The following is a 26,310-nucleotide window of genomic DNA, read 5'->3' on the forward strand; positions in this document are numbered from 1 at the left end:
GCTGTGAGTCTCTATTTTTCTAAGAGAAAATAACCTAGTTCTTTGCTATTTCATATATGTGCATAATTTCTATTGTTTAATTTACAGGTTTTATTTAGATAAATATACGACAATCCACCCTTAGTGGGTTTCATAACCCACTATATAGCACCAATATGTTCTAAATTAAACATGTTAAACCATAATTATCATTTTTGCTAATATTTTCAAAAAATTCAAAAAATCCAAAATTTACACAAATCGAACTACCAAACCCATTTCCGTCTGTACAGTTACAAAATCATCATTCACTCTTTCCGTTGGCTTCTTCCCCAGTCACACACAATATCAGTTATTACTATGACTTTAGACTAAGAAAGCTGTTCCTGTTTTTACAAGGAAACACTCTTTCAATAACAGTTTTTTTTTTTTAGACTATTTTATCCATGTTTACTTAGCTTCAATGTGTCTGTTTTGTGTAATTGGCTCTGCAAGAAAAGATTAATACATCCTACCCAAAAGATTAACACTCTAAACATCGAGGGAGATTCAAACAAGCAAACATAAATCATCTCTTCTCCTTGAAAAGACCACTGAGGCCTCAATTATTCTTCGCTTTCATCCCTGTCAGTTATCCCTGTTTAAACCTCCTGAGGTCTTTACGGCTACCTCGTTTTGACTGTTTTCTTCTTGTTGTATTTTGTGCTAACCACAGCCTCTTCTTTGTTGTATGCAGTTTTTGGTACTGCTCCGATTTTCCACAGAAGGAAACGATTTTCCCTCTGTCCTTTTTTGCATTTTGGATTGTTATTTACAAACACACAATGGATTGGAAGTTCTCTTTTCCGCACAGATACATCTTTACTGTTCTGTATTTGACAACACTCTTTTTATTATATATTTATATCTATATATTCCACAGCTTCAATTGTTAATATTCAATCAAATCACCTTTGTCTCATTCATTTTTGTGCTGTACTATCTTACTAGATCAAATACCTCAAGTTCAACACAATCACCACTCCACCCTTGAAAGTGGAATAACCATTTATTACACCATCAATACCTTGTTTCCAGACAGCCTCCTCGGTCCGGACAGCCAGCTCTAGACGAGGCCAACCACCAACAGAACCTATGTGCATGGTAACAAACCACAGTCCCTTTAAACACACATCCCACACACTCTGCCAGCCTTCAACAAGCCGGTGCAGAGTCTCCCATAAGCCAATTATCAATTTCACACGTCTGCACCCTACTTGTAAACTATTTGGCCAATGGCGACCAAAACCTACAGAGCTTACCTATAAACAGAGAAACACGTTCGCCCAACACTTACCAAACCCAAAAACGTGACACAACTCCCCAGATACTACTCCTGGACTCTCAATGAGCGGAAAACTAAATCATGAACCAGCTCCCGTCCACCCTTAGTTTCCAGCCCATCATATTAGACATTCCTACCAGTCCCGCTGTGTCACCACCACCTGCTATCCCTGACCGGCGAGAGATCCCTCCCAGCCAGCCAGTTCCTAAAAAAAAATAGAGTGTCAAACAAAAACAAAGAAAATTGCAAACAAACATAAACAAAAATTCGTGAGTGCCTTCATGCAACACACCCATCAACAGAACTAAACTATCAGCTAGAGGCATAAATACCCCCGCATAATCACTAAGAAATAAAAATTAAAAATTAAAAAGAAATGAATTTAAGAATTTAAGAATAGTCTCCTTGACCACCCTTGGATCAAGTATGTATAATCACTACTAAAATAGTCCTTTGTTATTAACTCTGTTTAATATTATGTCTAATATCAACTGTTTAACCCTTCTCTGACACCGTCTGGGTCAGAGTTCACATGACCACAAGAGCCATTGCGGTGACCATTTTTCTCTCTCTCTCCAATCTGTGCAGCCGGGCCAGGCTGCACAGGTGGGAGATACCAAAAATCGTCCACCATACCATTCTCCCTTACGTTTTCCTCACTGCCACAGCAAGAGTTGATCAGACACACTGTAGCAAAAAGGAAAACCCATGATTGGTCTATTAATTAACTGTTAGTACGATTGGCTCATGCATCTGTCAGTCATTTCATCTCTCCCTGTTAGTTGCACATCCATCTTAGTCGCTTCCACTCATAATCTAATGTACCAACGCTTCTATATATTTTTTATTCTATTTTTATTCCAATCAGTCCTTTTTCCCATTTTAACTTATTAATAACTCTATTTTCCCGAGCACTATTAGCTTCGCTTGTGCATTCCTGCCTCGTTCTTATTCAACCTATGGCCTTTGCAGACACACCCTCTTTACACCCCTTCTGAAAATGTCCCAACATTCCACATGTCCAGCAACTCTGTGTTCTGATGGACTCTTGCTGTCTATTGGACTCTTGCTGAGCTCGCCACCCTTTGCCACATGATCGAGCGAGATGGCCGATTTCTCCACATTTCCAGCACTCAGTTGATGCCGGCCATCCAAGCGGTCCCCCTCTTTGTCGTCCATTCCCTCCTTGGGGCTGCCAGTTCTGTTGTCTGGATGAGAGAGGGACATACCTGTTCTTCCCAGCCGCCGCACCTTGGGCCTTTTGTTGTTGGGAGGGGCCTGGAAACTCACCCCCCCTGCGGCTGTCATCATTCCCTCGCTGCTCCGCTTCCTGTTCAGGTAACAGGGCAGGTGACTTCTCTTGTTCACTGAGTCCTTGTTCTGCAGTACGAAACATGATTTCCAAAATTACATCACTCATGATCACAGTCTGTTTCGCCAGCTCTTGTTCTAGCACCTCCCTCTCGCGTGTGACTTGGTCAACCGCCAGCTGCTTCTCCACCAGTTTTCTACGGACTGTCTCATGTCTTTCGGACGCTTCCGTGAATGCTCTTTGTCTTTCTGGAGAGAGGCACGTCATCCTCTCTACCTCCACCCTGGCCCCCGCTGTCTGGCTCCTCGTCACCGGCCCACGCCTCTCATCCCGGCTTTGGTCTCGAGGGACGACTGGACATGGGAAACGGGTGGGCTGTAGAAACTGTTCATGTATAGTTCCATACCTGCTGTCGGTCTCTGTACCAGCCGTACGGCCAGAATAGACTTCGTGGGACTGCTGTAACAACGCCGCTCTTCTCAGTCTCTTTCTCTGTCCCTCGGTTAAACTGCAGTCGCCTGCAATGGACACCCCAGTGTGGCTCGGTTCTGGTTGGAGTAAAACCGTTGTCTCTGGTTCTCTCTCCTGTAAGACCTCCTGTATTGGAATCAAAGTCATTATTTCCAGTCCCTCTGTTATACTGGTCACCTGAGGAAATTCCATCACATCCCACTCAATCAGATTAACTTCAGATATCAATCTTTCTACGGGAGTGTCTGCAAAGGTTGTCAGCCTATTGCTATTGTCGGCATTACTTCTTTTCATCGCTTTTCGTGCTCTCTTTTTCTGTTTTTTATTTTTGTTTCTCAATCTATAACAGCCTCCTTTTTTATACTTAAATACAAGGTTTTGTAAAGGCCTGAATCTCTTTGGCCATGGCTTCTTCACTTCTATTGTGATATTTCCAGTCTTTGACATAGACAGATTGTCTACTTTTGCTATTGTTATTGCTTCTAAACCTCCAGTTGTTCCTATCAATGTTCCACTAAGGTGAACTTCCTGTGTACCCGACATTCTCACCACTTCCATACACACCTGCAATCACCGTTTGGAAGAACAAGTTTCTCTGTGTCCAAACCTATTTTTCGCTACTTGAGTTAAAATTCACCCACACTATCAGATTTATACCGGTGCAGACAGGGATTGACAATTTTCTTATCATTCATACTATACCAAGGCTCATATAGCCATTTCCCCAATTGGTATTGAAATCGCCAGAGCCCTAGTCCTCGCCGAGCCTGTGCAAAAAGAAAGCAAAAACATAACACTTAATACAGTGGCATTTCCCTTGTCATTTCCTCAATATTTATGCATTGGAAATGTCGGGCATTCCTATACTAATTCTTCTAGAGAGATTCGGTGTGATCTACTTGAATATAACGATACGGCTTTACTTGTTTTTGTCCGTTTGTCCAACCGGAAACTGGAGGTTCCAATCCTTTGTGTGTTCCTTTCACCTTTGGTTCTCTGGGGAACATAATCATTAAGTTCCACACAACCTATCAATTCTAACAAATGGTAAACTTGGTTAGCCATCTGTTCCAATTTCTTTTTGCCTTGATGAAATTGTCACAATTTATACTTTAAATGACTGCTCCGCGTATTAACTATGTATAAATGTAATATTAACTTCCCTACTTGCTTTCTACTATGAAAATCAAAAACTATACTTCTTCCTACATTTCTCACCACATTTACATCTCACGCCTTCATCACATTCTTCATACAACACCATTCTACATTATTTTTCCACACATACCCCCTCACACCACCAAAAAAACCTTTTGGTGGCGTCACTGCTTCCAACCACTATCACGGGAAAAAATTTACCTTTAGCAACTTAGGTCACTAAACCCCTGACCGTTACACAGCCCAGTTGTCCACGTTATTAAATCCATGAACCCCAGTACTATACCCACCGCAACATTTGCCATGATCCCTGAATCCACCGAGACCCGTCATTTCACAGCCCAAAGCATCTTCCCTCAGTTTCGAACCTGAATGAAAACACCCCAAGCCCCCTTCCAAGGAATATCACAACTCGTCCAACCACCACCTGTACCGGCACCTATTTCACATACATAACAGCTACGTAGTTTAAAACAACCACCCAACCAATAACACACAACAAGACGCAAAGCCAACCCTGCCTCCAAGGACCCCAACCGAAGGGGGAAACTAGGGGACTGGCACCTTCCCTAAAATGAAAAACAAAAAACACGCCACAACCATCTCTAACCAAAACCAACCTAATGTAAAACCCATCTCCCTTATAACAAATGCTCAAACTCCTTGCCCCCAGCCCAAACACACACGCCACTCTCAAGAGGGCCAGTCTGGGGGTTGGAGGGACCCCAACTAGAAACGGTCCGTAACGTACCCACAATCCATTCGAAGGCAAAGCATCGAGGGGGGGCGCACGTGGAGAAATGAAGGGAGGGAGAGAAGGAGAGACACAGGGAGAAATACAAGAAGAGACAGAGGGGGGGAGAGACATACATACGGAAGAGGAGTTCCCAAACGACCATGAATATCAACTTATCCTTCCGAAAATGGGGGACCCCGATGTAAACAAGACGAAAGTCTGTCCCTGGTCTGCATCCCCTTAACAATCGTGTGTATTGAGCCGTACTGTATTGCACCCATTCTGAAAAAGTTTCCAATCAACCAATCAATCAACAGAGTCCATCTGGGAGAGAGGGATAGACAGAGGGAAGGGGAGATACCGGGAGGGAGGGAGGGAGGGAGAGCGGGAGGAAGGGAAAGAAAAAGAGAGACGGCGAGACGAAGGGAGGAGGGGGGGACGGGGGAGGGAGAAGGCAGGCCGAAACCCCACCTGTCCAAAAAGGCCTTCGACTGTCAGCCCCCTATTTTAACTTTATCGCCCTCGTTTTTTAAATCCTTTGTTTATTCTATGTTTCTAATTAACCAAGTTCTATTCCTCCCCTATAACTGTTTTAAACCTGTAGCGTAGCACTCTGGGATCCCATCGAACAAAAAGCGCATCACAAATCCAATCCATTATTATCACTATCACACGTGTGGCTGCCGTCCTGGCGGACATCTGTGCTCTACTGAGTGCACCCTTCTAGTCCAGCGAGAGCGCTGACGCTCCGTATTTGAGCAGGGTTGCCGTCTGTCAACACAAGTTGGAACCCTGGAGGAAGCGATATAAGGAAACAAACTGCCAATAACTGTGAAGTTATCTTCGAACCCGTATCAGGAAATAAGCCTCCACACATCTGGTTAAATTAAATGCGAAACAAGACCTCCTGTGCGTCTCATGTTACAAACTTGTCCTCGTGAGCAGAGCGCATCATAACTACATCTAAAGGTGCATTGTTTGCAAACATTAGAACAGACACGTGACTCATACGCACACAGGAACGGGAGAGAGGGAGGGAGGGAGAGAGGGAGGGAGAGAGGGTGGCAGGGAGGGAGGGAGGGAGGGAGAGAGAGGAGAGGAGAGGGAGGGAGGGAGGGAGGGAGGGAGGGAGGGAGGGAGGGAGGGAGGGAGGGAGGGAGGGAGGGAGGGAGGGAGGGAGGGAGGGAGGGAGGGAGGGAGGGAGGGAGTGGGAGGGAGGGAGGGAGGGAGGGAGGGAGGGAAAAGAGTACTATATCTGCATGGGGGGGCACACACTATGGTATAGAGGGAGATGATATCTCATCTCTACAGTGGGGCGGGGGGGGGGGGGGGCACACACCATAGAAACTATGAAGGGAGAAAGGAAGCATTCCAGGGAAGGAGCTGTACCATAGGGAGCTCACACCATATAATAAATGGAAGGATGGAATGGACCCACTATGATAGTGCAGGATTGATGGAAGGGGGGAGGGGAAGGGGGCACACACTATGATAATGCAGGATGGCACCCATTATAATAGTGCAGGATGGCCCATTATAATAGTGCAGGATGGCACCCATTATAATAGTGCAGGATGGCACCCATTATAATAGTGCAGGATGGCACCCATTATAATAGTGCAGGATGGCACCCATTATAATAGTGCAGGATGGCACCCATTATAATAGTGCAGGAGGGGGCACACCCTATAGGGAAGGCTACAGTGGGGAGGGGGGGCCCTGATGAAACTCCTAGTATCCTCTCATATACTGTACCATTTTAGCCATAAAAGGGGGAAAAAGGAGGGAGGGAGTGGAAATGGGAGGGAGGGATGGAGGAAGAAAAGGAGGTGAGGGAGGGAGAGAGAGAGAGGAGAGGAGAGGAGAAGGAGGGAGGGAGAGAGAGAGAGAGAGGGAGAGAGGGAGGGAGGGAGGGAGGGAGGGAGGGATGGAGGAAGGGAGGGGGGCAACCTAGGGAGAGAGGGCGAAGCAACAGCAGAGGTGTATCCATTTCAAAGACAACACCGCCCCCTGCTGTCTCTATTCGACAAGTGCGTCATCACGCAGCCACTCCTCCCATGACGTCAGCCGACGTGCTCACACAACATGAACCCCAATTCCCAGAATTCCCTGTACCGAATCGTAGTCCGGCATTAAGGATGGCTTCCCGCGAGACGTCGCCACAGGCTTACGTCACGTTTACACACACAAGGTCCCGCTGTCAGCCAAAATAGCATCACGCGATATTACCCGAGACTCCCAGCATGCAACATTGTTAGCACAGGTAGCTTTAGCATGTTAGCATAGTTAGCTTAGCATTTTTAGCATAGTTAGCTGTCCACTGCTAACACCATTAACTTAATACTGTTAGCCCAATTAGCTTAGCTCAATGTTGCTATCGCTCGATTAGCCTAGCACGGCTAGTTAGCTTAGCCTAGCCCCTTACAATAGCGTTTCCTACACGGCCCATTATCCTGTTGATTTGAGCGGCACAACACATCGCAACGTTTTGCACAACCCAGTCATACTTTATAACATAATTTTAAATTTATTAAGCATTCGTTCATAAACCTTACAGTATCATTTTCTCGTTTGTACGCCCGTCCGGCCCCGGCCGGCTCCATATTTTAAATATAACGCTCCCGATCTAGCCCCGTATTACAAATCTAACGCACCCCAAGCTCCGACGCTCCCTATGACGTCACCAGCTCTAAAATCCCCGTTTTCTTTGATCTTTACTACATTACTTTTAAACTTCTACAGCCCCGATTTGAAAAATTTCAACGCACATTACACATCTCCTAGGTTCCATCTCACATGTCATTCATTCAATTCACTCGAAAACGCAACACAGCGTCCACACGCTAGTCCCGTCGCGCCAGCTAATGCTGGCAGGACAGGGGTGTGGTTTCTCCGTTGCAGCCTTGGCCACCAGCTGGTTCATAATAATACAAAAAATACCGGCATCCACTCCATAACCTCTAGCAGACTCATTCACACACATCCTCTCTCATCCACACAGTTACACTCATACTTCCATTCAGCAACATAATCATTCTTAGCACTGGTCAACCTTGCACATCATGTAGCATCATTTGGTAGCCTTTTTCAGCCACCATGGATGAAGCTATAAGTTCCGTCATCTCAACACAACAGTCGTACTAAACATTAGTAACCCCCAGCATTCCCCGTTAGCTTGCAACGTAGCTTAGCATGTATTAGCCCTGCTTTGTATAGCAGTAGCTTCCCGGGTATAAAATGGCTTTATTCCGTATTGGTTGTAATATAGTAATCCGCGACGTTTAGCGTTATGATGACGTACGTTTGATTATAGCCATGATACCATACATGTGTCATCCTATTTCATCTAAACAACATATATACATTGTTACATACTAAAGTCCTTATATAATGCCTCATCGCTTCTAAGTGCAGTTTTTTAGTTCGAACATAAGCGCAGATCTTTATAACCCCCCAGTGCACAAGTGCTAATTTTTCCGAGGTTTAAGAGGACTACCTTACGCGCTCCAGAGCTCTTGTTCCGTAAGAACTAAACGGATTCGTACGACGTCGATTTGTCTTTAGCAACGTACAAACCAGACGTCTCCAGTTATTGTCATTGCATTTGAACCTACGATTCTAAACAAGAGTATCTGTCGCCTAACCTGGCGCAATCCTCTAGCCCCTCAGCAGTGCGCGACCTGAACTATTTTATTGTCCAACCCGATCGCGCCAATCCCCTTCATTTCATTAGTGCCGATACGGCTGTGCGCTCAATCGTTTTAATTCGATCGCGCCAATGCAACCATTCTCTACCCCTGTTCGAAATCTGCCCAAACAAACCCCGACAATACAGACACATCTTCAACTCACCGTTTGGCCTCTGCTGGTTGTTGTTGCTCGAGGATGGTGTAGTCAGGCGTCGCTGCTCTGCTCTGAGAGTTTTTGAAGTTCTGTTGTCCTTGTCCTGGGTCCCGTTCGGATGTACAGACCGGTAGTCACGGCGCCAGATTAATGTATCTTCTCAATGATTCTATGTTATAGCTATATGATCTTTCTCTAATGTATAGTGGAATAGCTTACTCTGCTCGTTGTGTTTCCCGTTAAAGTAACAGTTTCATTCAAATGTGGTCCTTTGGAAATCACGTGGAGGCGGAGACAGCGCTGCGGGTGAAAACGGTTCTGACCGTTGTTTTATTGGAATATCCAACAGCTTAAATTATCTGGTTCACAGCATCAATTATTTTCTATCTCTAATCAGCTTTTCCCGGAGGGCTTCTTAGTGGCGTCTCTTATTCTCGAACTGGTGGGGTGGTTTCTCCGTCTCTGCTTCTCCGTTCTCTCTGCGTGTCTCTCTGCGTCTCGGTGTCTCTGACTCCCCTCCATCATTCAACCTGTAGGTTTTATAGAGAAGAGAGAATCCCCCCCCACCCTTGCCCCATCCAGTGCCGTCACCCCAGAGAGCCTGCTTTTCTATTGGCTAGAAGGTCTCCCCTCTAAGTGAGTCATTTGGGTCTTGCGAAACAGCGTTACAAGGTGACCTTACAGAGGGGACAGGAACTAGTCTTCTCTTAGAATGATCTACCCATGTGTCCCTGAATGCGACCCTCATACCGATTGAAATTATGGGCTGTTTGGACTGCTTAGCTAAAGTAAACAGAACTCGGGGGCTGGCCTTCAGGCCTGACTTAAAAGTTAGTTATTGGGCGCACCATCCCTGTTCATTGTGGAGGAAGATGTGTCATCTGTTTGCCATTTGATCTGTTCTTTTATCTTTATGGCACTCTGGGCCTTTCCTATAACTACTAAGTGAAGGCTGAAGGGGTGCACTGTTAGCTTTTTGACTGAGTTCTCCTGTGGCTTTTTCCATCAACCGCTAGATGATTTTAATCCTTCCTGTAATGCTTATATGGGTCATTTTGATCCATTTCGACTGAGGCCAGTTAACAGCCTTCTTGTTGACTCAAATGTATGGTTAACCTAACAGGTGATTTGGCATGGCTGTGAGTCTCTATTTTTCTAAGAGAAAATAACCTAGTTCTTTGCTATTTCATATATGTGCATAATTTCTATTGTTTAATTTACAGGTTTTATTTAGATAAATATACGACATATACAAGCTTAGAAGACCAAAAAGACCAACTCATGGCAGTGGATGGCATGTCTTGCAATTGGTATGATAGCACTATCTGCTGGCGACACAGCTGTACTACTTCCACAGGGCAACCTCCTGCTCCCCTACCTACCCACACAGTGCTAAAGTAACTATGTCATGGAGAGAGGCTGCCTTTTATCAGTGTTTGGGTTGGAAAAACGAATGCGGTTTGTGTGGGTAAAATAACCAGAATGATAAGCTTGTAAAACCAAGGAAATATATGGTTCACATGTCATTTGTTGAAAAGTCCTCAGTGACTGACTGTGACTACGAAGCCATAACATATTGGCTTATTGCCTGTTAGCTCGTGGTCTCTGATTGGCCTTTCCTGAAGTGTTAGCTACATCTGCCTGGTATATTTTTTGTTCCTCATTTATGATTTATGATTTTATTAGGATCCCCATTAGCTGATGCAAAACATCAGCTACTCTTCCTGCCACACATAACATATAAATGACAACAGATAAGACATTTACAGACAAGCAACAAAGTGGTATTAAAAGTCAGAAAGTGACAATATACTTTCTATCAAACATACTACTACTATACATACCGCATTCCATAACAATTACATAACATTATATATTAATATTATGCACTCAATTCACAAGCAGTGAGAAACCATATGCATACATATACTGTAAACTCTTACCCCGATTTATAGGCACTGGATATACATACAAAGTAAACTCTTACCACCTATTTGTATAGGCTACCAATATTCCTGTCACAAAAAAATAAGATAAAATCCCGACTCGCGGAGTCAGCATTGCCCTGCGGCTTGGGCCGGGCGTCATACTAACTTGTTTGGCTGAGTTAGGGGGAGGGAAGTCGTGGGTGGTAATCTGGCGTTGTGGACAGCGACGCAGGGGTCAGGTCTGGGCGCCTGCTCAGCGAAAGGCAGGAAATGGTGAAGGCAGCGTGACCTCCCACACGTTACGCTTCACCAATGAGAATCCTCGCTGCCAGGTGAAAAAAGAGCCACTGGCTGTCTCCACATGTGTCGGAGGAAGCATGTGGTGGACTTCAGGGTTCCCTTGTACCGACCAGTAGGAGGAACATGTGCACAACAACCAGGTAGGGGAGGGGGGGATTGGCATAACGACAAAAATTGGGATGGGGAGAAAAATCAAAAAATCAGGCGGAGTGTGTGTGTGTGTGTGTGTGTGTGTGTGTGTGTGTGTGTGTGTGTGTGTGTGTGTGTGTGTGTGTGTGTGTGTGTGTGTGTGTGTGTGTGTGTGTGTGTGTGTGTGTGTGTGTGTGTGTGTGTGTGTGTGTGTCTAAATGTACAGACTGTGTTTACAGGCGTAGGGCTGTTAGATATTGTTTCAGTTGTCTTTTAAAGCTTGCTTTAATTTGTGCTTTAGCAATCTGTTCTGGAAGTACCATGGCTCGGTACAGCACTGTGTGTTGCATTGATTGTGTTCTAGCTTTAGAAACTGTATAGCAACCTCTGGTGGCATGTCCCGTGTGGTATGCATGTATGTTAGAGCTGAGTGTTAGTAGATTATATAAACAATTAGCATATTTCAATACATTATATTTCTAACAAAAACAAGGAGTGATCGTGTCAGCCTCTCTGTGGCTTTCATCCAGGGGAGCATGACATGCATATTGTTTACACTAGACCTTAGTGTGCATCGAAGGGCCAGCCGACCTGCTCTGTTCTGAGCCAGCTGCAGCTTTCCCAGATCCTTCTTGATCGCATGTCATGGAGAGGGACCCTGTCGGCCACCCGCCCACCCGTCCTAGGACCCCTTCTCTTCTCCCTCTACACTAAATCTCTGGGTAACATTATCACCTCTCATGCCTTCTCCAAATAAACTTAAACTTAAATAAACTTAAACTTCTCGTATCATTGCTATGCTGATGATACTCAACTCTTCCTCTCCTTCCCTCCCTCGGATATCCACGTCTCTGAGCGAATCTCTGCCTGTCTGTCCGACATCTCCGCCTGGATGACGACCAACCACCTCAAACTGAACCTAAGCTAAACAGAATTTCTCCACCTGCTCCCCCCTGACTGACCTTTCCATCACAGTCGAGAATGCAGCTGTGACTGCGTCCCCGACCGCCAAGAACCTTGGTGTTGTCCTCGACGACCAGTTGAACTTCTCAGCTCACATCGCAGCGACAATCAGAACCTGCTGATTCCTCCTGAGCAACGTCAGAAGGATCCGCCCCTTCCTGACAAAAGAAGCCACCCAACTCCTCGTCCAATCAACAGTCATCTCCCGCCTCGACTACTGCAACGCACTGCTTGCTGGCCTTCCGACCACTGCCACTAAGCCTCTTCAACTCATTCAGAACGCAGCGTCCCGCCTGATCTCAAACCTACCGAAGTCAGCCCATGTCACCCCACTTCTTAGGGACCTACACTGGCTCCCCATTGCCGCATGTTTATGTTTATGTTTATGTTTATGTTTATGTTTATGTTTATTAAAGGATCCCCATTAGAGACTCATGAAAGAGCCTCTAGTCTTCCTGGGGTCCTAGACAAAACAAATACAATACAAATGTACAACAAAAAATACGAATAGTTTTTTTTTAAATTAATACAAATATACAAATTCACATTATAAAATCGAACATTCCAGTCAAACAAAAAAAAGATAAAATATACAGATAACAGTTACATACTTGACAAAACACAAATTAAAAATTAATACAAATATACAAATTCACATTATAAAATCTAACATTCCAGTCAAACAAAAAAAATATATAATACACAGATAATACTTGACATGTTTGCAAGATATCTCTTAATATTTGTTTTGAAAGTAATTTTATTATGTATTGTGGATGAGATGTTTTTCGGCAGAGCATTCCAGAGTGCTATTGACCTATATATGCCAGTGAGTTTGAGACAATTTTAGTTTGGTGCTGATTTTGTTCTGATGTTACCAGAAGCGGCCCCTCTAGTGTTGTAACCATGTTCAGAAGTAATTTCTGCTGAGCCAAGCTAGATGGCTTACCAGTGCTAATAATGTTCCGCAGTAGCATTAGAAGACTCATCCATACTTTATTTTCAACCATCAGCCATGCCAGATGTTGACCAACACTTGTAAAACCAATACTTGTCCTGTATGAACAGCCTAGTGCCAGGCGAGCCGCTTTATTCTGAGCAACCTGCAACTTAAAAAAAAAAAAAATTGCCGCGTGAATCTGCTTCAAGGCCCTCGACCTGGCATACCATGCGGCAAAGGGAACCGCTCCCGCCCACCTCCGGTCAATGGTCTCTAACTACACACCCTGCCTCAAGACCCCTACGCTCTGCATCTTCTGTCATGATCCCAGACAGGACAGTCTGTGCATTTGATGTCTGTCTTGTCTGTGATGTTCCACTCCCTGGCCTAATGCCTCCCCTGTCTGTGTTGGTTTTGTGATCTGGTTTAGTGTTGTTATCTTGTGTGTATTATATTTCAACCATGTAATGTTTCTTTGTCACTCTGTTCTTCCCAGCTGTGTTTAATGACCAATTACCCTCCTGTGTTAATCAGTGTCTGTATATATGCCTGTGTGTTCCCTGACTTCCTTGTGGCGTCATTGTCTCCGTTCTACCCCGGTATCCTGTCGTGTCTCTGTTATCATTGTGAAGCTCCCTGTCTGCCGTTTACCCTGTATTTACCTGTGAGTTCGTTCCTGTCTATTCTAGTCCTGTTTTCCAGCTCTGCTGAGGTTTGTTTTTCCGTGTTTTACAGTTCGCTTTTGTTTGTTCTTTTGTACATGCTTTTGTGTACCGGCTTATTCAGTAAACACCCTTCACTATATCCAACTCCTTCGTCTCTGCCTCCTCTCTCTCGTTATCATTGTTCCGCATATTGGGTTCTGCTCACCTTCCCTCGCCACCCCTCGTAACATCTTCTGGCCGTCTCAGACCCACTCCTATCCGAGCTCCGGAAGGGTCATCAAGGAGAAGCCGCCTTTTCTCAGTCCTTGCTCCACAATGGTGGAACAAACTGCCCACCACACTTAGGACAGCCGAAACCTGTCCAATCTTTCGCCATCGACTAAAGACGCACTTCTTCAACCATTATCTAAATAAATAAATTAAATTAAATTTAACCCTAACTAACCTTACTGTAATGCACTTGTCCTAATATACTAACCTACACTGTAGCACTCAACACTTTGATGAAAATTGTTACTCAGCTGATATAGCTGTGCCCTTCCTGATGACTTGTCGTACAGAACTTGTAGGTCGCTTTGGATAAAAGCGTCAGCTAAATGACTAAATGTAAATGTAAATCATTGGGCAATAGTCTAGATGTGTTAGAGTTAGTAGTCTACAGTCTGGATGACTTGTTTGGTCAATTGTGGTGTCAGAAAAGCCGAGCACCTTTTTATAACGGATATATTCCTGCCCATCTTAACAACAACAGAATCTATATGTCCTGTCCACGAAAACGTACAATCTAAAATAACACCAAGAAGCTTTGTTTCTCTACTTGCTCAACAGCTACATTGTTTAGCCTCAGGTTCAGCTGAGGTTTAGAGCTCAATGAAAGATTTGTACCAAAAACAATGCTTTTAGTTTTTGTTATGTTTAAGGCTAGTTTATTGCTGGTAACCGATTCTAGTACTTTTTGCAATTGTTTGTTCAGGGTTGCAGTGATTTCATTAACTGTGGGTGCATTCATGTATATTGTTGTATCAACAGAATACATACAGTACACATATGCTTTTTTGAGAGCAAATGGAAAATCATTAGTGAAGATAGAGAAAAGGACCAAGCGATCTTCCATGTGGAATTCCACTCTCAACATGTCTAGTATCTGAAAAGCTGCCATTAAAGAAAACTCTTTGAGTTCTATTGGATAGATAGCTTTCTATCCATGATAAAACGGTTGGAGCAAAACCATAATTCATGAGTTTATTCAATAATAGTTTGTTGTGGTCAACCACATCGAAGGCAGCTCTAAAATCTAACAATACTGCTCCCACAATGTTCTTTTTATCAATTTCTTTCAGTCATTCATCTGTCATTTGTGTAAGTGGCTGTTGAGTGGTCCTCTCTATACGTGTGCTGGTAGTCACTTGTCAGATTGTTAACAGAGAAGTAGCGTTGTATTTGGTCAAATAAATTTTTTTCCAAGAGTTTGTTAAGAACCGGTGACAAGTTTATTGGTCGGCTGTAAAGGCATTCCTAGCATTCTTAGGTAGTGGAATGACTTTAGCTTTTTTTCGGTTTGGGGGCAAACATTACACTCAAGGCTCAGATTAAAGATATGAATATTTGAACCTGATGAAGGTCTAAAGGCCCGAAACATTGTATTTTTTGTTTAGTATTCAATAAAGTTGATTGCAAGTAAAAGGTCTGTGTGTGGGAGTTCTTTCTTACGATGCCACAAGATATGAAAGTGATCCCTGTCAGAAAAAAAGGAATAAAATATCAGTTTTTTGTATTTTTTATTTATTTATTTGGTGATGGAGAGCAGACAAAACAGCTTGTTCTCTTTAAAACAATTCAAACATCCCAGACATTCACATTATAAAATAAAAACGTTATACTATAAATACAAAAATGTTATTATGTGCATGTTAATGCGGAAACACACACACACACGCACACACACACACACACACACACACACACACACGCAAACACATACACACGCAAACACACATACACGCATACTGACAAAACAAATGTTGGCATTTTTCATTAAAAAGGAACAACTGCTGGAGACCACAAGTAGGCCTATGAATGATTCCCGTCAACATTTCGATATCTGTACAATTATTTTGGTAATGCTATAGGAGAATTATTGCAGCTGATAGGGCTTTACTCTTTGGTCCATTGCTGGCCTTTGTATGTAGCAAAAAGGCTTTTCTATCTACTGTTAATGTTTAGTAAATGATCATCTTCATCACATTGACACAAGCTGTGATCTTGGCTGGTCTCCTGTGAAACATAAACACATTAAGGATGGATGAAGACTCTTGCTGGGCCAGGTGATTGCATCTCATTTTAACTATAAGTAGAAAAACTATTTAAGAGAATGAAGAGCAGCTTGAAAAATAAATTACGGTTAAAAAAAAAGAGGAAAGAAAAAGGCATTATGTTCAAGTCTTCTTGGAGTGTTTCACAAAATACATTCTCTCAATGGTAGATTTACATTGACCCAAGACAGCGGAAGGCAGAACAGTGTTACGTGTTATCTGTAAAACTACTGAAAGCTATAACAGAACATATGGAGGGGAATCTTTTTTTAAACAAACATTACAGTTAATGTAAACATAAAATGAAATAGCAAGCTGTGCATTTAATTGTAGAAAACATACTGAAGGGGACATAAACATTTTACACTCTACTAAGTCACACTTCCCTCCTTTTGGTTCAAGACACAACAGTTGATTGTCTTCTGCCTGTCAAGGCCTCAGAGCCACTTCTGGGTCCCTGCATTTTTACCTTTCTACTAACCAATAGAAAGAGTAAGAATATGTTTTGTCTACTGTATTCTTTCATCTACTGTATTCATCTACTGAAAGAAGAAAAAAAATGAAAACGTGGTCATTTGTTCACAGCAGCCATCACAGAACAGGGCTCCAGCAGTTAACCAGTTGGGTGACAGATCCCCAGGTCTCTCACTTTGTAACCTGGAATCTGATTACTGCCAGTCATCCGACCATTTCAGAAGATGTTCCTCTGTTGAGGGCGAATACATTTTGAATGACATATTATGTGTTTTACAGTACACCGGCGGTTGTCCTATGTATGTGATCGGTTTAGTAATGCAATCAATGAGACATTCATATAATTATTACTATCATTGTTGCCTCTAATTGCTATTCTGAGAAACCAAGCACAGAACATATCACTGAAATGTGGAAACCTCAGTGCGTATAATTGCATTAGACTGAAGCACAGCTGAAACTATTCTGTAATATAATGAATTCCTTTACATAACATAAGCGCTATAATTTCACAAAAAGCTGGTATTTGTTTTTCATGTAAAAGGAACACTTTTGTTTTTTAGTTATTTTTTAAGCACAGTCTGTGTACAATTGAATGCATTATTTGGTTCAAAGTAAGAGTTCTTCTCCATATAAAAAATTTGAGAAGTATTCTTTTCTTTGTTTCCAGTAGCCAGCTGAAGGTATTATATCCATTTCGACATTGTTATAAAACAGCGTCCCTTTATAAGAATATCCTTAAAAACAATGTCTTTAAAAAAGGCACTTGATAAGATTCCATCGTCATCAAAAATGCAAGAAAATTGCAAAAAAATATTGCAAAAACAAAAACAAACAAAATCCCCATGATTTCCTTGCTGAGCTTTCTTTTGTCCTTTTCCTTTTGTGAACTCTTTCTTTTTTTCTTCTTCACACAAGCGACAGTCAAGATGTGTTCTCGTCACGCGGAAGAGGGTGCGCCACGTCACCACGGCGAATACTGTCTCCCCGGCGATTACTGTCTCCCCGGCGATTACTGTCTCCTTGGCTTGTGTTCAGCCCTGTCTCTCTTCCTCCTGTGGCGCTGGTGGCGGTAACGGACGGCGTCCTCGGGCCATCGCTTCAGGTTGTTGATGCTGTGCAGGGCGGTGTGTTGGTGCCTTCTGAAGGTCTTCTGGTAGCTTGATGCTAGGAGAGAAAAGAGAAAGTGGGTCAGTTGACGACGACAAACAGCCATGAAGAAACGAGATGTCATTCCTTGCCTACAGCGTTGAGGAGCGGGGGTGGGGGGGGTGAAAACCCTGTCCGTTCATCGCAAACCTCCAGCTCAACGTTAGCCAATCAGAGAGCTGTCACTGACTGTGACCTGCATCTGTATTATTCAAATGTTTTGAAAATTGTTTGATTGAAGTTATGCCCACCACTCCTGTATCTGTGAACAGCGACGACCAAAATCATAGATGCGAAGTAAAGTGCTATGCCTGTGACTGAGCCACCACTCGGGGCAGAGTAGCTAACTGTGATTGAGTGACTGAATGGATGAGTGAGTTCATGCATAGACATATATAAAGGCTAGAACACCCGCACTGCTGGCCAATGGAGACCGATGTTGCCACATGGCGGCCATCTTGCCACAGGCAGCACGCCCACTCATAACATGAATGACTATGGTGCATTAGGGCGGGCCATACTTTTTTTTTTTTGGAAAATCAATCGAGTGGGGTGTCTAAAATACGTGTTTTTTTGTGGGGAATTCAAATATGGGATTATTTTTACAATCGGATAACTCCTACCTACATTGTTTTGGATTTCAAAATGGCCGATTTGACCATTTTTCACCCCTTGGCCATACATGGATGCCAACATGAATCTTAAGGAAATCCTAACATGCAAGGTGTCTAAATGATGTGTTTCTTAATGGGGAATTCAAATATGAGTTCATTTTTGGGATAGGATAACTCTAACCTACATCATTTTGGATTTCAAAATGGCCGATTTTACCATTTTTCACCCCTTGGCCATACATGGATGATAACATGAATCTGAAGGAATTCCTAACATGCAATATGTCTAAATGATGTGTTTCTTAATGGGGAATTCAAATATGAGGTAATTTTTGGGATAGGATAAATATAACCTGCATAATCTTGGATTTCAAAATGGCTGATTTTACCATTTGAACCCATTGGTATTGTATTACAAAATTGCAAAGATAAAAAATATATGGGAAATCATTTATAATGACAAAGCCATCAAATTTATTAACAAGTGAACTGTATATAACTGGATACAACTCCAAAGATCAATAATAATAATACTAACAATAATAAATTGTATTTGTAATGCACACAAACACCTAAGTGCTAAATCTCGATTTCCTGACTTCTTGAACTTTGCCAGGTTCCAATATCTTGATTGGACTCATTCTTGGATGGCAAGATCTCCTACTGTACTGCTTTAGCCACCAACCTACAAACACAAACTTAAAGTCAACGTCAGCCATAAATAGGTGAGCTCTTTCCAGAACTACTCAGCAGAAACCTCTGTAACCATTTTAACAAACGTCTCAATGTAGCCTATTGAGAAAATCCATGGGGCTCCATCAATCATCTATCTTCTTAAATTTGATCAGGTTGCACAAGTCCTGCTTGGATTCATTCTTGGACATCAGCCTCCTGCTGGTCTCCTGAGCCCTGATCCCTCCATCCCTTTTTTCTTATGAAAAGTACTTAGCAGAGGCCTCAGTACCATTTTAACAACCCTCTCGATGCTTTGTGTGTGGCAATGGGGGTGTTGATGAAGTTCTTCACCTCGGAGGTGCTTAGGGAGCAGGTGAGAGGTGGCTCTGACACATCTTCTGACCAGCTGATTAAGCCACCAATGCTGGAAGCGTCACTATTGATGTGAGGTGTTCTTCTGATACTGACACAGGAGTCTCCCAGCTGAGTGTCTGGATCCCCCTCTCCCCTGATGGCCAGGATTCTCTCCACCCCCTCAATTCTCTCTTTTTGATCCTCAGAGCACAGCAGTGTTTGGAGGATGGCTTCACTGTGGGCATACCAAGCAGATCTTCTCACAGTTGGCATCACAACATCCAGCACCTCCTTCCTCTGAGACTTGAGGCAGTCCAGCTGAAACAGGATGTGCCTAGGCCCTTCGATCCAGGAGTGCTTGACCTTCATGTTGAACCAACATGGATAATACACTCCAATGATGAATTCCACAATGCATTGTAGATTATTCAGGTTCTTTCTTTTAAGTTGATGCTTTGACACCCAGAGCCTGAGGAGTCTGTTTGCTGTGGTGAGCCAGCGGCTGTGGTTTACCGGTCCAATCTCCAGCAGAGCCAGCCTTGCAGAAAGCACTCCATCCCTGATTGCACAGACCAGCTTATAGCCATAGTGTTGATCAGTTGAGAGATCTTGAATGATCTTCTCAGGCAGCTTGATCAGCGGAGGGCCAAGAAAGATCCTGGTGAAGTTAGGATTGATCTCCAAGTCTGTAACAGAATCAAGGAGCTGTCCTATTGGCCCAGACAATTTGTTGTCTGACAGAGTAGCCCCATCAACTTCAACAATGAGACGGCGCAGTGGAAGTTCACCAGTGTGCAGGTTGCACACCAACCAGACCAGCTTTCTCCCCAGGTGCAGCTCCAACTTCCGCATTACACCTGCCTTCACTCCAGTGTTGACATTGGTCGAGTCTCCTCCAATGGCCCACAAGGTCTTATCAGAACCTCTCTCTTTCAGCCAGGCAAACAGGACCTTAGCAATCTTCTCTGCATGGGACTCCTCTTTAGTTGCTTTCTCTGGTGTAAAGTGGAACAGATAGTTGCTGCCAGGCTCACTAGCAACACTATAGTGTTCTTCCTTGATCTTTGCAGGAAAAGATTGGTCACTGCCCTCAGCTTCCATCATCACATTGGTCATGTCAATCCGCCCATCAAAGAGGATACAGGAGATCCCCCCCTCCTCCCTGCACTTCTCCTCAAACTCTTCCCCCAGCTCTTGCATCAACTTTTCTTGTGCTCTCTTAACCTTGTTCTTATCAATCACTTTACTTGTGTCATCTTCTAAGATGAGTCCTGCATCAATCAGAGCTGCAGTTGCTATAGCTGCAGTTGGCCTTAGACCTATGCCATACCTTACACCAGTGTCGGCGCCATGGGGGGTCATTCGCGGGCCATGCTCCCCCAGATGGCGCACTGTGCCCCTCCAAACGTCATGGGCAATTGTTATAAAAAAATAAAATAATTAAACATAATTTTTTTTTATTATAGTAAAAGTCTGATGTTTTCCTTTATAAATAGGCTATTTAGCCTATTATTAAACGAAATTAAACAAAAAAAGTCTTAAAAGAAGTGTATGTTTGAGCGCACGCTGATTGGTGTGTGTGTTTGAATTTGTTATTGCGTTATTGGTCACGTTGAGTTGATGGGTTGGGTAGTCAGAGCGCGACTGCGTGACTTGAGTGAGCGTGAAAAGTACAATAGAGTCAGTGGGTAAAATATAACACTTGGAGACGGACATAAAATGGATATATACGAAAATGGTTGCATGCCATGCATGGTGGGGCAGGGGGGGCACCTAAGGCTTCTTCACGGCCTCCTCCCTGGTGACGGTCCTCCAACATCTAACGCTGAAGAGCTTTCGGTAAGTTAGGCGTCATGAAGACGAAGTCTGGCCAAGAAGCGCCCGGTGCTGCCGCTGCAGGTGCATCTGTCACAGCAGAAGCTAGCGTGGTCTATAATCATAATATGTCATAATAATAATAATGGATAATATAATGGATCGCCTATAAAATTGAGGCAGAGTTTGAAGTTGCAAAAGACCTCACGCGAAAGTGGGACACCGTCCTGAGGAGATTCAGTGCCACGACTCGCCGCCTCCAACTCTTCTCATGGGTAAGTCCTACGACTCATACTGTTTAATTTAAGCCGCCGTGCCCCTTGTTATTATTAATAATACTTTCACTTGTTAATGAATTTAAGCCCAGCCTCGGGCTATTTCATACTGTTTAATTTGTGTGTGTGAGACGCGAGTGTGTTTGTGACGTGAGAGAGAGAAAAAGAGAGAGAGAGACTGTCTTATCCCTTATGCGCACTCATGTTTTGAAATGTGTGTTGGTTCGCGGGAAATTCGTTTTCTGAAGCCTATATTTTATTTATGTATGCCCCCCCGCTGTTACAATATGCCCTCCCGTTAAGTTGGGTCTGGCGCCGACTCTGCCTTACACTAGCAAGGGCGATGTTTGGAATCTCATCATAATTTTTCCGTAGCTTTGCTGAAGCTGCAGGGTCAGTTTCAGGAATGAGCTCAACTTCAGGGACTGTAAGGAAGCTCTCAAAATCCTTCCTGGCAACCTTGTCTGCTGCTGCAAAGCTTTCTTCTTTGCCCCTTCTCCTTTTCTCTGCCTTCTTTTCCATCCCCTGCCTTTCCAATGTTTTCACCTGTCTCTTGTGCTCAGGCAGATCAGCTCCAGCCATTTGGTGTGGTCCTTTACTTCCAACCTTTTCCCTCTGTCCCTTGATGTAGGCAATATCTTTCACAGGAATCTTTTTGTCTTTGCTGCAGCAACAGTTAATGTTCAGATTCATGTTGGCATCCATGTATGGCCAAGGGGTGAAAAATGGTAAAATCGGCCATTTTGAAATCCAAAATTATGCAGGTTAGAGTTATCCTATCCCAAAAATGACCTCATATTTGAATTCCCCATTAAGAAACACATCATTTAGACACCTTGCATGTTAGGATTTCCTTCAGATTCATGTTGGCATCCATGTATGGCCAAGTGGTGAAAAATGGTAAAATCGGCCATTTTGAAATCCAAAATTATGTAGGTTAGAGTTATTCTATCCCAAAAATGAACTCATATTTGAATTCCCCATTAAGAAACACATCATTTAGACACCTTGCATGTTATGATTTCCTTCAGATTCATGTTGGCATCCATGTATGGCCAAGGGGTGAAAAATGGTCAAATCGGCCATTTTGAAATCCAAAACAATGTAGGTAGGAGTTATCCGATTAGAAAAATAATCCCATATTTGAATTCCCCACAAAAAAACACGTATTTTAGACACCCCACTCGATTGATTTTCCAAAAAAAAAAAGTATGGCCCGCCCTAATGGTGCATGTACTATTGAAATAACCATAGCTTGCTAAATTTTCAACCGGTTTGGTTTGTTATAAACGTCAGAGATGTAGCTATCATACTGCAAACTTATGATGGACTTTCATATGAAAATAATTTCAACATGTCCAAGCATCCTGAATCATAGCCATGTTAATAACGTTTGTAATAAACCAAACCGTTTGTAAATCGGTTGAAAATTGAGCAAGCTATGGTTATTTCAATAGTACATGGACTATAGACATTCATGTTATGAGTGGGTGTGCTGCCTGTGACAAGATGGCCGCCGGTGAACTATGCTGGAGTCTCCGTCTTGAACCATCTAGTTATATATATATATATATCTATGAGTTCATGAGTGAGTTAGTGACAACCTAGGAGGTGCTTCGCATCTTGAGGTGCTGGAAGCCGCTTGGTTAAAGAAGCCCTGGCTTGTGATTAGAATTCTCATGACCGGCTGGGAAAAATAGGAGTTGGGGGGGAAGTCACTCTCTGTGCCCTGGAAAGAGTACAAACTGTTGTCTACTTACGGTTCAAACAGGAGATTTTGGGAGCGTCCCATCGTCCGTCTCCACGGCAGCGGATAGTGGGGACGTGCCTCTGGATAAAGCCGTTCCGACACTGGTACCTCACCAGCGAGTTGATCTCATACCGTTCACGCATTCTGCCGAAGGTACGGGCATTCTCAACCGTAGGGGGCTGGCTGCAGGCCACTGGAGGGAGGGAGGGGGGGGGGGGGGGGGGGGATTTCAAAAGAGAAACATAATCAGCAGGAATCACATTAGTAAGGCAAGGCAATATCATGTGTCAGCGCTTCAGGTAGGAAATTGCAATGGTGCCTGGATATTTACAGTTTCCAATTTCAAGTTTGGATTTCCTTTGGAGTCATTAAATAATGATGCTATCAATCCTAGGGTGATATATTTGAAAACTGAAAACAGTTTCCCCCCCCCCAAACTGTTTTCATATTTCAAATATATTTGTCAAGAATCAAAAGATTACTTTGAAATCTAAACGTTGGACTAAATATCTGTGCAACGTTGTTATTTCTAATTGGTAATACTGGCACGTTCAGCCACTCCCCTTTTGTATGTAAAACGTATTCTTACAATGCTGATATTGTTTGTGCCATTAAGTAGTCTTTTACCTGTGCCCTTCTTGCAGGTGAAGGTGAGGTGGTAGTTGCAGGGAACGTCGTTCCACTGGCCGTCCTCGTGCCAGATCATCACCACGCAGTCCTCCCCAGAGGAGAAGAAGCTGTCGGGCTGGTTGGGCCTCCAGTTCTCATATTGCTGTGGAAAGAGGGACAAATGAGACAACATTAATCTTCACCATGGAGGCTTTGCAGAAGAGCAGACATTATCATTCTATTGATGGAGAAGTAGAACCTGCAAACCATGATATGATAGCAGTGACAGTACTTCGTTTGGAGTAGGCTTAGTTTGAAGTGCAGCTCAAAACACAACAGCAACACTGATATGTGTACTCTTGTGGATTACCACTTACCCTCATATTGTTATACGAACATTTGATGAACAAACTCTTACCCTCATATGAAAGTGTTATACAAACATTTGATGAACAAACTCTTACCCTCATATGAAAGTGTTATACAAACATTTGCTGTGTCTTTATTATATCTTTATCTTACCGCTGCTATCCAAAGAGCAGTGGCTATCTTCAGTGTATAGTTGGTTTGCCTGATAAGATCCATGATATCACACTCAAGCCTCACCAAATCAGTGACTACAACCTGCTATCTCTCTCCTTGAAAGTGTAGCTTAAAATAGAGATCCTGTGTTTTCATGAAAGCAGGTTTTTCTTATCACATTGACAGCTGCCTGCTATTTTAGAAGTGCCCACAAGAGGGAGCAAGTCTCCCTCCCTCCTTCCCTCCCTCCTCCTCTCCCTCCCACCCTTCTTCCTTCCTTCCTTCCTTCCTTCCTTCTTCCTTCCTTCCTTCCTTCCTTCCTTCCTTCCTTCCTCCCCCCCCCCCCCCTCTCTCTCTCTCTCTCTCTCTCTCTCTCTCTCTCTCTCTCTCTCATTCCTCAGGACCAGAGCCTGTTTAAATCGCATCACTTCACTATTTTATGGCATCACCGTGGTTCCTCTTTCACAGGGAGGACCCTGTAGAGGCCACAATACAGTACAATTCAAAACAAAGTGAATGGAATATGGAGCCAAGACGTGAATAAACTGAGCCTGCAAACTGTGGCCAGGTAAACATTTACTACACTGCTGCGTTGAAAACCTTTCACTGAGACTATGTGGTCGTAACTGAGTATGGAGGAATTGAGCTTAGGTGCTTTTGATTGCTATATAGCTCAGGTGTGGGCTCAAAGGGTCATACAACGTCATATGAGTTTTTATAATGACAGCTACTCTAACAACTGCCAGTTTGTGAAAGGCTTACAAAGCTTTCACTGAGACTATGCAGACGTAACCAAGTCAGAGGGAATCAGATTGAGTTAACAACACGCTTTTGATTGCTATACAGCTGATGTGCAAGCTCACACAACGTCATAATGAGTGTTTTAGAATGCTACTTAGTAATAGTAATAGTAACAGTAAAATTAACAGTTACTATTTTAACAACTGCCAGTTTGTTAAAGGCTTACAAAGCTTCCTGCAGGTCAACCACAAAAAGCAGGGTGAATTTTTTGTTTTTGACATGTGCTAATGGACACACAGAAGTGACACGTCATGAGTCGTGACATCACACATACTGCATGCCTTGCATTACATGTGCGATTCCATGAACGTGCACAGACACAGAGACGTACACGCCCCCTTTTCTATACGGTATATACACACAGCTGTGGAGCTGGGAGGAATTGGCCGATTGATCATAGCTGCGTCTTTCAGCGCGTTGTAGGTTCAAAGCTGTGACCCCCCCCGCTCCCTGGTCTGTCCCCTGAGGCCTTGCTACACTGTTATTATGTTTAGAAAACACACATCGGCTTCCTGTTCTGCTCACTGCCAGCTAACCAATAGGGCAACTACATGGCCCCACTGCATCCTCCTCAACATAATCAAACATATTAAAACTTTTTTTTCACCTTCACCACTGTGTGTGTGTGTGTGTACGTATGTGTGTGTGTGTGTGTGTGTGTGTGTGTGTGTGTGAGTGTGTGTGTGTGAGTGTGTGTGTGTGTGTGTGTGTGTGTGTGTGTGTGTGTGTGTGTGTGTGTGTGTGTGTGTGTGTGTGTGTGTGTGTGTGTGTGTGTGTGAGTGTGTGTGTGTGTGTGTGTGTGATTCCTCTCATCCAACTCTGCACTGTCATGCAACAGACTTTTGTTTCCTCACGTATGGAACGGTTTCAATATTCCAATGAAGGTCAATCTTCTCTTATCCAGACGCAATAGATGCGACCACCCACCCAGACCCCCTAGGCTGCTTCTATCTACTCCTCTCTCCTCTCTCTCTCTCTCTCTCTCTCTCTCTCTGCAGCCTGGCACAGGTGCTGTCCATCTGTGCATGTGGTTGCCTGGTGGCCCTTCCCCCGAGGGGGGGCCGGCTGCCTGCTGAGCCTCCTGATGGCTGCAATGTTGGGGGCCAGGGAGGTGGGGGGGGGGGAGACCATACCTGTCTACGCCTGTCAGACTCCCCTTCTCCAGAGCCTCACTGACACCCTCACCACCCCCCTCCCAGCTGGGCAGGGGGT

At 43.7% G+C, this 26,310-nt stretch overlaps 1 protein-coding gene across 1 annotated transcript in view; it reads right to left on the reverse strand.

Annotated features, from left to right (window-relative positions):
* Positions 1-17,121: 17,121 nt before the first annotated feature.
* vcana (versican a) overlaps positions 17,122-26,310 on the reverse strand; it is a gene marked incomplete at its 5' end in the record, with an annotated part of 69,827 nt that continues 60,638 nt past the window's right edge. The window contains 3 exon segments of the mRNA XM_084307548.1: positions 17,122-17,701; positions 23,177-23,359; positions 23,794-23,938. Of these exon segments, the coding sequence (XP_084163674.1) occupies positions 17,547-17,701; positions 23,177-23,359; positions 23,794-23,938 (483 nt within the window). The 3' untranslated portion in view covers positions 17,122-17,546.

Source organism: Notolepis coatsorum (genome assembly GCF_963971535.1).
Source record: "Notolepis coatsorum genome assembly, chromosome: 1".
NCBI classification, from domain to species: Eukaryota; Metazoa; Chordata; class Actinopteri; order Aulopiformes; family Paralepididae; genus Notolepis; species Notolepis coatsorum.